The sequence below is a fragment of the Amblyomma americanum genome, chromosome 9 (genome assembly GCF_052857255.1).
Source record: "Amblyomma americanum isolate KBUSLIRL-KWMA chromosome 9, ASM5285725v1, whole genome shotgun sequence".
Classification (NCBI taxonomy): Eukaryota; Metazoa; Arthropoda; class Arachnida; order Ixodida; family Ixodidae; genus Amblyomma; species Amblyomma americanum.
In genome coordinates, this window is record NC_135505.1 from 5405508 (window position 1) to 5418288 (window position 12781).

The following is a 12781-nucleotide window of genomic DNA, read 5'->3' on the forward strand; positions in this document are numbered from 1 at the left end:
AATATCAGCATTCAATTTATTTCTCGCTTTCTTAAATGCGCGGAGATCGCCTTCACTTCGTGTGTCTAAAAACTTTTGAAAAAGGATGTTGCGGTTTTTTATTCTGTTATACAGTTCGTGCGAGATTCAGGGCTTTCTTGCTCTCTTGTGTCTCTTAAGAGTTTTAAAACCGAAGGATTCATTGTACGCAGAAATAAAAAACATCAAGAATGCCTTATAAGCGTTATTAGAATCCTTTTCCTTTGTAACGCTATCCCAGTCCTGTTGCATAATGAGTTCTTTAAACTTTGACATGTTTCTTTCCGAGTAATTTCTAATCAATATTTCTTTCTCCAGAAAAGAGCGTTTTTGCTTCGAAGGTATCAGACAGTAAATGGGTAAATGATCAGTAAGATCGCATATAATTGTACCTGATTTAACTTCATCGGGGCAGAAGCTTGTAATGCACAGGTCAAGTATTGTTTAAGAATTTGACGTGACGCGAGTAGGATCATTAATCACATTTGAAAAACCATACGACTCAAAGAGCTCTTGGAAATTCAAAAAAATAATATTATTTCGAGAAGCATTTATATTGAAATCCCCAACAAAGACACATTCGAGGTTGAGCTCGAGGCTACGTTCAAATATTTCTTCTGCAAACTGCATGAATTGCTTTAAACACCCAGATGGCGGTCGGTACACAAGAGCAAGTAGTATATTATAACAGTGAATAATGACGCACTCAAAATTTTCATTCACAATGTTATAGTTTGCTAGAATTTGATACGGTAGTTGGCAACGCACATACAGAGCAACACCTCCTCCGCGCTTTGATGAACGGCACGCTGACACACAATCAAATCCCGGCAAGAGAAAACAGTCGTCAGATGTGAACCACGTCTCACTGCAGCAAATAAAGTCAAACTCGTGGTTTAAATCTGATAAAAACAAAGTAACCTCATCAAATTTATTTCGCAAACTTTGGGCGTTTAAATGAAATAAAGAAAACTTCTGCTTATCCTTGAGTTGCTCACTATGGTGAGCAAAATTGGACATGAGTGGCATCGCGTTTGCTTGAAAATACAATTGCCTGCGCTATCACCTCAGATTGGCGAGGTCATCCTTATCGCGGATGACAACTGCTCGTGCACCGGCTTGTTTCCGTACAAGCACCTTTCCATTCACGTGCCAAACGAACGCGTAGCCGGATTCCTTAGCCCATTCTTTGGCAACTGTCAGAAGAGTGCGAGTGTACCGAGTCATATTTTCACACATGTACTTTCCGGTGTTGTCATCACGTAGCGCCTGCCTTTTTGCTAGCCAGGCATCACGAACCTCCTGCTTTGCGAAGCGAACAATTACGCCCCGTGTTTTGCCCGGCTTCGCGGGAAGCCTGTGCAGGGCTGTTATATCACTCGAGCACACCTCATCAAGTTCCAGTTTTGTGCCTATTTCATTCACTTTCTTTAGTAAGTCCTCGTTTTCCGTCTCTGGTAGACCATGGATTTCGATGTTCAGTCGACGACTGCGCCATTCTAGACTGTCAACGTCCTTATTGAGCTGTGCAATTTCACAGGCCTATTCAGCTTTCTCAAGCCGCTCTACACGCTTCGTGACATCCTTTGTCGACTTTTCTTGGGCTAGAAGACGTGTTTGAAACTCATCGAATTTATCTGAGAGCAGGCTGACGGATGACTCATGCGACTCAAGCTTGCTGGACATGGTCAAGAAGTGTAAGGCCGCGCTTCATCAACGGGTACATTTTTTTTATTCCCTTAGCTTGCGGTCACTACGGGCCTCCGGTTTACGTAAAGAGCTGTCAGTGAAGCTCCGAGCTCCCCCCTACATGCGTGCCCCCCCCCTCCCCCCGTAAGCAGTGCCAAAGGCGCAGGAGGCACTGGCTGCTTGACAGCACCGCTGTGACGGCCGAAGACACCTGGCTTTGTTAAGCGCAGCAGGAATGTATGCGATGCGCGCACAACGAGCACGTGGCGCCGCTTGGTCTTAGGCAGCATTCGCACGGCGGCAGAATGCGGACCACCACGCATTCCGCGATGGGCCCCTTTTTTTCTTATTTTCTTGCATTCTCGATGGCAGCGAAGCGTCGCGGTTCTCTGCCGTCTGACATTCCTGCGGCGAGCCAGTGGATCAGTGGTCCCACCAATTAGCTGAAAAACAACTTTTCATCCTTCGAGAGGCGACGCGCGGGTGCGGCAGGGAAGGGGAAAGCATCAAGCAATAAGGGCGAGAACTCCCCCCCCCCCCCCCCCTCCTCTTATACCGGCGTGTCGCTCAGAACCTGGCAATGAAGGGCAGCCATCGGAGGTTGGCGGCAGCGACGCAGACTCTGCTGTCGGCGGTTATATGCACAGCGAGCTGATAAGACAGAGGGAACGTGCGACACGCCATTACTTGAGATCCGCGCGAGAACCCCAGGAGAGCAGCTGTGGGAGAAAAGGAGTAATAGAGAAGGCCCAGACGATGCTCTTTTAATTGGCTCCTACTCGAACAACCGGGTGCAGGATGACGGCCTAGCAAGGCTAGAGCCCAGTAAAGGGGAGTTATTTGCGGCGGGTTTCCTGATCAGTTACGATAGCAGGCCGCAAGAGGCAGCTTCAGCAACCCGCTGCCGCTAGGGGGAAAGTTCGAGGGCGAACTGCGTCACCATCAGAGCAGAACCAGATCAGGCAAGAACGCGGCAGCAGGATACCACTGCACCGGAGCACCCAATTGTGCTGCAGCGCGAAGACCGCTGTGAGTGCGCAAAGTCGGCGGGCCGCCTCTTTGCACGGGAAAGCCAGAACGTAACCCCTGTCGGGTACTATGACGAACAACTTTACCAGGCAGCACCGACTTGCGAGCTGCCGCGTAGGCCGCGCACGCCGTACCGCAGCACCGGAAGCCTTGCGATCCGTATTTGGGACAGATCGCGAGGCATAGTCAGGCCAGCCTCGGCCGGCGGGAACGTTCCCGCTCACCCTACGGGGCACGTGCACGGAACTGTTCAGCGCCGCGTAAAGTTGGTGTAGAGACACTTGCACGTCAGTGGACTTTGGTGTGCTTCGTGTGCGTGGGTGTCTGCGTGTAACTGGGCTGTGTGATTGTTAACGGACTTGTGCGCCGCTACCATATTGTTTTTTTATGTTTGTGTGTTGCGTGTCAGTTATTATGATGTGACATTTTTGTGCCATGTCCGGATTTGTATGCCCTCATGTTCGAGTGTTGTGTATTCCTTTTTTTTTGCTAGTGTGTGTAGCTATAACCCACGCATCAGCGGATTTGTGTGCCGATGTGGCAAGAAGTTGTTGTCGCATGAGAATCTATGCTTGCAAGCTTAGGTTATTGCGGCCTTTATTTAGTTTTGAGTAAATGTGTGGACTCCAAGCTCATTTAGCATCTTAGGGGGGACGTGTAAGGTCGCGCTTCATCAAAGCGTACATTTTTTTTGTTCCCTTAGCTTGCGGTCACTGCGGGCCTCCGGTTTACATGGAGAGCTGTCAGTGAAGCTCCGAGCTCCCCCTTATCCGCGTGCCCCCCCCTCCCCCCTCCCCCCGTAAGCAGTGCCAAAGGCGCAGGAGGCACTGGCTGCTTGACAGCACCTCTGTGACGGCCGAAGACGCCTGGGCTTGTTAAGCGCACCAGGAAAGCATGCGATGCGCGCACAACGAGCACGTGGTGCCGCTTGGTCTTAGGCAGCATTCCCACGGCGGCCAAATGCGGACCACCTCGCATTCCGCGATGGGCCCCTTTTTTTCTTCTTTTTTTGGCATTCTCGATGGCACCGAAGCGTCGCGGTTCTCCGACGTCTGACATTCCTGCGGCTAGCCAGTGGATCGGGGTCCCGCCACTTTTATTTTATTTATTTATTTATTTATTGATACTGTCAGCCGTAGGCCGTTACAGGGTGAAAACAGATACATATGTAAGTTATGTCACACAGCCACAAGTATGAACAGTGCACAATTCAAAATAGTCAAATTGAAAACGACAGTCATCGCAACACAGCTGTCCTGCACTGCAGATACAGACCTAAAGCACAAACGGTAGCGGGTAAATATTTTAGCTTACAACCATAAAATAGCAGTAGGGAAACAAAACGTATGAAAAGAAAAACAAAATTACAAGGATGTCTATTCAGGTAAGTGACGGTACAAGCAATTTTCAAATTGGGGGAGATTGTCTATTTGCAGAAAGGTCTGAGGCAGGGAATTCCACTCTGTTATTGTTCTGGGGAAAAAGGAGTATTTAAAACAGTTAATACGGGCCATCATGGGTGTAATCTGGTAACTGTGGGAGCTTCTTACAGGGCGACACGAACGCTGTTGCAAATAGCAGCTTGTGTTTAAGTTGAAGTGATTATTGCGCAAAAGATAAAGAAATTTTAGCCTGGCGATCTTCCTTCGTTTCGACAGTGAAGGAAGTTGTAATTCTTGCAGCATGTCAGTCACGGAATCAGTATATCTATATTTTGACAGAATGAACCTGGCGGCCCTTCTTTGAACTTTTTCAATCTTATACGTTTGATTTGACTGATACGGATCCCATATGACGCTTGCATATTCCAGTGTCGGACGTACCAGCGCGAGATAGGCAGTTAGTTTAGCTTTTGTGGATGCAATTTTCAGTTTTCTTCTAAGGTACCACAACTTAGTTTCAGCTTTTGAACATATGTTGTCAATATGTAAATTCCAACTTAGATTAGATGATATAGTGACACCTAAATACTTAAAGGAGTTGACACATGTTATATTCCGCCCATCTATTTCATAACCAAATGAAAAAATATTTTTGGTTTTGTTTGTCAGTGTAATATATGATGTTTTCGTATAATTAATTTTCATTCTAGAAGCTGCGCACCATTGATTAATGGAGTTCAACGCCAAATTTAATGTGAGCTGGTCTTCTGGCTTTGATATGATTGAGTATATTAAACAGTCATCCGCAAATAGCCGGACTGTTATTTGAGGAGGAAGTGAGACTGCGATGTTGTTAACATAGCATAAAAATAATATGGGCCCCAGCACAGACCCCTGAGGGACACCTGAGGGTACACCCAGGACGTCAGATTTCGCACCGTCTATCTCCACATACTGGGTTCTATTAGTAAGGTAAGCTTTAATCCAGTACACAATATCTGTGTTTATGCCTAAGTCAATGAGCCTGTTAAGAAGTTCATCATGGGGTACACGGTCGAATGCTTTAGACATGTCTAGGCAAACTGCATCCACTTGGTCTCTGTTGTTTAAGGCTTTTGAAAAATCATGCAGTGTTTCAACAAGTTGGGTAACAGTAGAGAGCTTCCGCCTGAAACCATGTTGATTGGGATTTAGTTTGTTCGTGTCCTCAAGATATTTGGATAAGCAGTTTGCCACGACGTGCTCAAGCATCTTGCAACAGGAGCAGGTGATAGAAATAGGTCTGTAATTGTCGGGAACGTGCTTGCTTCCAGATTTGTGTACTGGAACTATCCTAGCCTGCAGCCAGTCATTTGGCAAGGAATGTAGCTTCAGTGATGCATTGAATATGATAATTAAATATTTTGCGATCCATTCCGCGTATCTTCTTAGGAACTCATTAGGAATAGAATCAAGACCGGAAGACTTTTTTGTATCTAAATTAAGGAGGAGGGAAAATATTACTTCATGGGACAATGTAATAGCGGGTGTGTCAGACGGTTTGGAGCATAATCCGCTTATTGAATTCTGGGGCATAGAGTTAGAAGGGCTAAATACAGAATGAAAATAGGCATTACATCTGTTAGCGATTTCTGATTTATCAGTAACAACACAACCATCCACTGTAAGAAACTCCATTTTTTCCCCTCGAGGGTGAAAGGTGACGCCAAAAACGCTGTGGGGAGGTTTTCATAAATTGGGTGAGCTTTTCGGAAAAATACCTATCTTTTGCTGTCAATAACTTCTCTTTAAGTATCGAAGATAGGTGCGAAATTTCATTTTGATTCCTTACTCTGTTGCGTTTTCTCCGCTTTATCCTTCGCTTTAGCTGGATTATCTCACGATTTATCCAAGGGTTACGTTTCTTTATCGTTTTTTGACGTTGCGGAACAAACTTTTGCAGGCAGTACCTGATTATATTTTTAAACCTCTCCCACAAAGTGTTGACGTCATCCTCCCCGTGGTAAGAATCCAAGGTCATTTCCAAGTAGTCTATGATGCTGACATCATCAGCATTCGAAAAATCGTTAACAGAAATATTTAGCCTTTTCGTTTTTTCCGGTGGTCTAAGCCGTTTGAAAGAAACTAAAACAAGGTTATGGTCAGAAAGCCCTTCCTTAACGGACACATCATATTCAGTTATTTTGCTGTTTACAAAAACCAAGTCCAGTATTGATTCCGTACTTGCTCCAATCCTTGTTGTGCGTTTGACAATTTGCGTGAGATCATTATTAAAAGCAATGTCAACATGACCTCACAGTGTTTAGCATCAGTTGTGCCTGCATCAAGTGACTCCCAAGATATACTAGGCAAATTGAAATCACCGGCAATGATCACACTTGCGTTTCTAGGTACATTATTTGAAACGTATTCTTGTAACGATTCAAGAAATGTAATAGGGGCACTGGGGGGTCGATATACTGCGGCAATAACACAAGAAGAAACACCAACTTTTATCCGGCACCAGATGCTCTCCGTGTTAGGGCAATCCTTCATAAGAACAAATTCGATTCCTTCTTTAAAAATAAGCGCCACACCACCACCGCGCGTGTCACGATCCTTACGTATCATTCGATACGTAGGTGGTACTATCTCACTATCAGTTATTTCAGGACGCAACCATGTTTCTGTTACTGCAATGACATCTGGCTGGTAAAGCATGATAATGTGTTCTAGCTCAGTAGTTTTATTCAGGAGACTGCGTGCATTCAAATTTATCAATGTAAAATTTCTTTCTTTTGTCCCAAACTGTCATTCGTTTTTATTAACAGTAGCAAGCGTGCGTTCTACCCTCACGCGGCAGTGGTTGTCGTCATCCCAGACAAATTCCTCTTTATCAATAAAAAGCCTGTCATGCTCGAGCCGAATCTTTGCGCCATTGTCCTTTTCATGCTGTGCACTTGCCCACAGTTTCTTACGCTTATGTAAAGTCGCCTGGGAATAATCATGTGATAAAGAAGTATTGCTGCCCTTTAGTTTCTTGCAGTTCCTAAATAAATTCATTTTTTCATTGTAGTCGAAGAAACGAACGATCACTGGGCGCACCTTGTCCACACCCCTCTTTCCGAGCCTGTGTATCCGTTCTACCGTGTTAACTCTGACACCAAGGCGTTCGTGGAACACATCGTCCAATACTTTCTTCTTAAGTTCGACGCTAGTTTCACTGTCAGTTTCCGATATTCCGAATACGAGAAGATTATTTCGTCGGCCTCGGTCTTCCATCTCGACTATTTTCTGTTGCTGTGAACGGATAGTTACTCCCAGGTCATGCACCAATGCTTCTAGTTTTTCTTCTTTTTTGCGCATATTCAATAAATTGCTCTCAATTTCTAGCTTAGCTGAAAAACAACTTTTCATCCTTCGAGAGGCGACGCGCGGGTGCGGCAGGGAAGGGGAAAGCATCAAGCAATAAGGGCGAGAACTCCCCCCCCCCCCTTGGGGAGAGGGTTTTCAGAATGTTTTCTGTATGTGTTTCTTTTTTTTATCCAAGCCCCGGACCCGAAGTTGGGTCCAACCTTCAGGGGCTGTGGATACTACTTCCATTGGTTATCGAAGCTTAGGGCGGGCCTCGAAATATGCCCGCCCTGCTTCTTTGTTTGAAAAAGCTTTAAAGTGACACTGAGCAGAAATTGAAGTTGGCTTGTATCGATAGAATACCAGCTCCTGATCACAAAAACGCCGCTCTTACTGAAAGCAAAGCTCTTGTAAGGTAGAAAATAGCAAGAACCAAAATACAGGTATCGCCGCCACAGGCCAATCTCGCAAGTACAAGCGTGGCGACGTCATAGGACAAGAGACGCCACCTTGGAGGAAATTTCCTTCCTACATGGGATCGCGAATCTCTGAGGCTGACAAAGGTAGGTTGCGCAGATCAATATTGAAGTAAGTTTTGTATTAAAACCGATAGTGCACTTTTATTACGCAAGGAAGGCAGGCTGAAGACAACCTGAATGTTGGAAGCAAAGAAAACGGATGCCTGGCGGCGCCACAGGCAGCCAGGAGAGTTTCGATTTATGGCGCTTCGCGTCTATGAGCTTTGCGCGCCCCATTGTTTTGTTTTTGACGTGCTTCGATTTACAAGCGACGAACAGCAGAGGAACTCCAAGTGCCGCTTCAAGTGCTAGTTAACATTTGAAGGAGCCTGTTAAGGCTTGTCAGATGATCGCCACGGTTGATGAAAAGTTATGATGGCACGATGGTCGGTGATCGTACAAGGCAGCACTTGTGTATTCGCACGCTTGCCAGGCGAAACATTCCCGGCTGTGCCAGTCAACTTCAAACTACTTAACGGAAATCGTTTATTAGGGACGGGAGACAAGGTACAAGGCAGTTCACAAAGACTGCTGATGGCCTAGCTCTGTTAGGCCAGGATATACATAGCGAAAGCGCGGAGATTTCTGCATCAGAAGAGTGCATTCACTAGATGCGCCTTTATTGACGGCTGTAACTTGAGCCGTTGTGGCGGAGCGGTAGCGTTTCCGCCTCAAACGCCGAAGGCCCTGGTTCGATTCCGAACCTCGGCACCGGACTTCTTTTATTTAGTGAGTGGGCGGGGGGCTTCAGTGGCTCCCATGGATACCGCCGCTGAATACGTTGGTTAGCGGTTAAGCGCAGGCTCTGTTAAGGCGCGTTTACGCTGCGGCGAGGCGCGCGCGCCCTGCACGGCGAAGTCACGTCGGTCAAAGCGAGACCCTCTGTACTCCAACTGCGCTTCACCGCCGACGCGTTCGGCGGCTTCGGCGCACTCTGACCGCACTGGCGGGGAGATTGGAGCATGTATCTATTTCGCGCCGAGTGCGCCAACCGCCGCCGGCCCGGCCAGACTGATTTGGCTCCGCGGCGAGGTGCGCGTTATATTCAATAGCTGCGGCAGTTCGGCGGAGCTGTTCTTTTCGAGCTCGGCTTTTTTAATCCATTCACAGTACATATCTGAAGGTACATGCAAGTTGGCGAGAGAGCCAGATCCAGTGGACCCGTTGGATCTAGCGGAAGCCGTTGAAGCGTCGTGCGCCGGCTTTGGTTTCAAGCCGCCGAGTTTAAACGCGACCGCCCTCGAGCACCCATTTGTTTTTTGTGGCAAAAAATAAATAACTTGGCCCTTGCAACCGTGGGAGACCTCGACGCTGCCTGCTGCGCCGTGCAACCGCTCCGTTCAAGGAATCGCAATCCGTTGGCCCCAAAGCCCCGGCCAGCCTCCGATGGGCGCAACGCACCCCTCGCGACTGCACGCACTGGGGTTATGATATTTAGTTTGAAACGGCTGCTCTCTGAGGAAGGGGGAAACCACACGCCGGCGCCTAACCTAACCGTGCTCCCTCAAAAGCATCGCACGCTCTGTGGGGCAGGTCGCTGAAATGCAGGCCAGAGTTTTTGCGAGAACTACGTCGTCGGGTTAGGGAACGGGATCCATCGTAACGCTGGCAAGACGCCGGTGCAAACGTAAACGAAGCGACGGTGGCGACCCCCGATGCCTTCAACGTGCGGCGGCGGTAGCTTTCATTTCGACAGCTGCTAGACCGCACCGCTAGCCGCCAGAAATCACGGAGTCTCCGTTTACGTCACGTTTCACGTCACTTCGTTCTGTGTCGTCATAAGAGTACTCCGTGTCGTCATAAGAGTTCTCGAGTTTGAATCGAAGCGGCGGGAAAAAAAGTTTTCAACTTCGAATCCAAATTTCTTTGAAATAAATGCATCTTTCGCTCCTGGACAAGCGTCAACAAAGCCATGAAATGCCGAACTATCAGATACTGCTAACGAAAAAATTTTGATAGGGTTCTCCTCAGTGTCCCTTTAAAATTGCATGTAAAATCTTTGGAGGGCAGTCTTGTCTAGTTGAGCTAGAGGCTCCGTGCAAAGGCACGTAATTGTACAGACCCAGACTCTAAGCTCGGGTCGATGAGTAAGGTCTTGTCTAGTTTCTCTGTGTAAGATCTTTTCTTTTAAGTTACAGTTTGACTGTCTGTATCACTCAACTTGTAGCGCAGTTTGCCAATGTACATCCTGTAAATATATTTTCTCTTTGTCTCTATCATCTGGCATCAATCATCGTCTGCTTCTTCAACACTGTCGAATTCACGTTTGGAGAGGTCCTGTGCCGCTCCGAAGAAACGCAAAGAACCGTCTTGAATGTACTAGAAGCAAAGCGGCTTCTTGACGTTGTGGCACCTTTCGTGTCATTTTTAGAGTCTAGATAAGCAGCAGTAAATGAGTGTCGATTAATAATAAGATCCTGTGCTTACGTCTGGCTGAATTACAGGCTCGAAATAAATTTTAATCGATATGAGCATGGAGTCGCCAGTTCGCAAGTGCCGCAAAAACTCCGTCGGCGTTGAAACTTGAGAACTTAGCATAGTATAGTGCGGCAAACACTTTGAACTGTAATTTTTTGCGCGCTCACTTGCTTGTTTTTTCGGCACTCACCCGAAAGCAAAAAGAAACTACTTTGATGACCCAGACAGTCTGACACTTTTTTTGGTGCCTGCACGAGTGCGGCCCTTACCCGCTTAAATACGATATGTGTATTGGTTGCGCGCTGATCTTATAAGGCCACGTTTGAAAAGAAAATCAGAGAATACCCTTTTATGCCATGAGGCAATAAACATCGCTTTAAAAAATTACAAGAGATCAAAATCAACTTATTAATGTTTGGCTGCATCGAACAAGCCAGAAAGATCAAAATCCTTGAGCCTGCAATTTCGACTCGTGATTGTTTGCTTGTTTAGGTAAGCAGAAAGTTTTACCAGTGGGTCTACATTTTCTCATGGAGGAATTGTGTTCGGTGCTCCTGGATGTGGGCGGAGCTTTATTGCAGACTTAATTCTAGCGTACGTTGGTCGCATATATGCTGTAATAGAAGAGGTAATGTAGCTGTTCTTTGACGCGGCAGCCAAGGGGTCATTCGAGCTTTATAATAGAGTCGAAATTAGCGCTAAAAATGTGTTTTTTGACTAACGTGGGAAAACGCTGTGATCGAGTGAGCAGACAACAGTTGCCAAGAAGCGTTTGCGGTTATTCATTCACTTTGCGCATTATGTTCGAGAACTGAAGGTACAAGTGTGGAGTTCTTGCCATTCACATCGTTGTTTAGCAGTCACGTTGTGACCGGAAAGCCGTGTTTAATCTATACCAGAATGGGCGGAAGCGTGATGAAAAATCACTGTTTGTTGCAAACCTCCGCCTTAAAATATAACCAATATACTCCCTATCAGCTCAGTGTTTAAGCACTGCTTTCATGCAGCTGAAATAGGCTACGTTGGTCGAATGAACAAAACTCCGAACAGGAATGCATTGACGACACGGTGTCGTGGCGTCAACAGAGTACGTCGCTGAGGAACAGGCGGGTCATTCAGCTGAAACTCGTTACCAACCTGCAAAATACACTTAATCACTGCTTTTGGACTGTTTACGTATTTGGCCGAAACGACATGTTTGCTGTTTGGAATATTCGCACATCGTAGAATAACAGGATATGCTCATTTTTGACGCACATTTTACACTCCAAACGATTGCGATAGCACGCGCTGCGCAGAGCGATCACCGGCTCGCCGCTTCAAGAAGAGGCCGCGTGGCACCGCCCCGTCACAGGAACGACCGAATAGCATCGCAGGCGTTTCACCCCCCCCCCCCCCCCCCCCCCCCCCCACTGCGACGAGAATACGGGTACGCTGTTGAAGCAAAAGTTCTCTCTGCCCTTTGTGTGTAATTTAACGCTAGTAATATGTCGCAGTCTGTGGAGCTAAAAAGTAGCAAAATTTAAGTAGCAGGTGAGATTTTGACGGTTGCTGTGATGGGGTTGTCGTAGCTTGTGAAAAGCAGGGATAATAGGCCCGCATTTGGAGAAAAATTTGTGCTCTGGTTGACGTAATCAACTTGACGAAGAGGATGATTATATAAATAAAAAGCATATAGTTCCTGCAGGCAAGCCTTGAAGCCCCCATAACCTTCGGAAAACATTGACACCGGTTCAAGGAAAACGCCGGCGTGTACTAGCAGTGACGTGTCATTGCTGCTGCGACGGTTTCCTCACGTCATGGATAATAAAAGTTCACCTCTTAGTTTCGGACATCGTCCGCAACTGTACATGTTAACATGTCACTTCCAAGCAGATTTTGTTGTTTATTTTTGCTACCAACAAGCAAGAAAAAGAACATACTCACCTCACTAGCAGCAGCCGACTTCGTGAGGATCGGGAGAATCACCGCACATACCAGCATGCATATAGTACTGGCCAGACCAAGTCCGTTGCGTGGATAACTATTTCCCTGCATGACGTTTAGTTTGTGCGAGTAAGATTATGTCTAAGCCGTTAGATTCTGCATTTAAAAGGCAAAGAAGCAACGCTTCGCGTCATCTCCCAGCTGTCTGTTATACACCATTCACACTTCAAAAGCCAGCAGCTGTGGAAGATACATGCCAAAGTAATAAATGTTAAATAACTCTGCTCAGAACGAACAAAGGAAGCAAGCGCGATGTTTTATACGCCATACAGAAAGTTTTCTTTCTAAAAGTAAAAATGAATGATATTGTGGAGCCAAAACCCATCTTAAGCCCGTAGTTGGAATCTCTTGTAAGGATAGAAAAAGAATAAATTTCGGCGCTTCTTATCGTCTATACTCTAGCCCCAA

At 46.5% G+C, this 12781-nt stretch overlaps 1 protein-coding gene across 3 annotated transcripts in view; it reads right to left on the minus strand.

Moving 5' to 3' along the window:
- LOC144103810 (trypsin alpha-like) overlaps nucleotides 1-12466 on the minus strand; it is a 609247-nt gene extending 596781 nt beyond the window's left edge. For all 3 annotated transcript variants that reach the window (XM_077636512.1, XM_077636511.1, XM_077636513.1), the window contains exon 1: nucleotides 12314-12466. In XM_077636512.1, the coding sequence (XP_077492638.1) occupies nucleotides 12314-12424 (111 nt within the window). In that variant the 5' untranslated portion in view covers nucleotides 12425-12466. The remainder of the gene's footprint in view (nucleotides 1-12313) is intronic.
- Nucleotides 12467-12781: the final 315 nt, after the last annotated feature.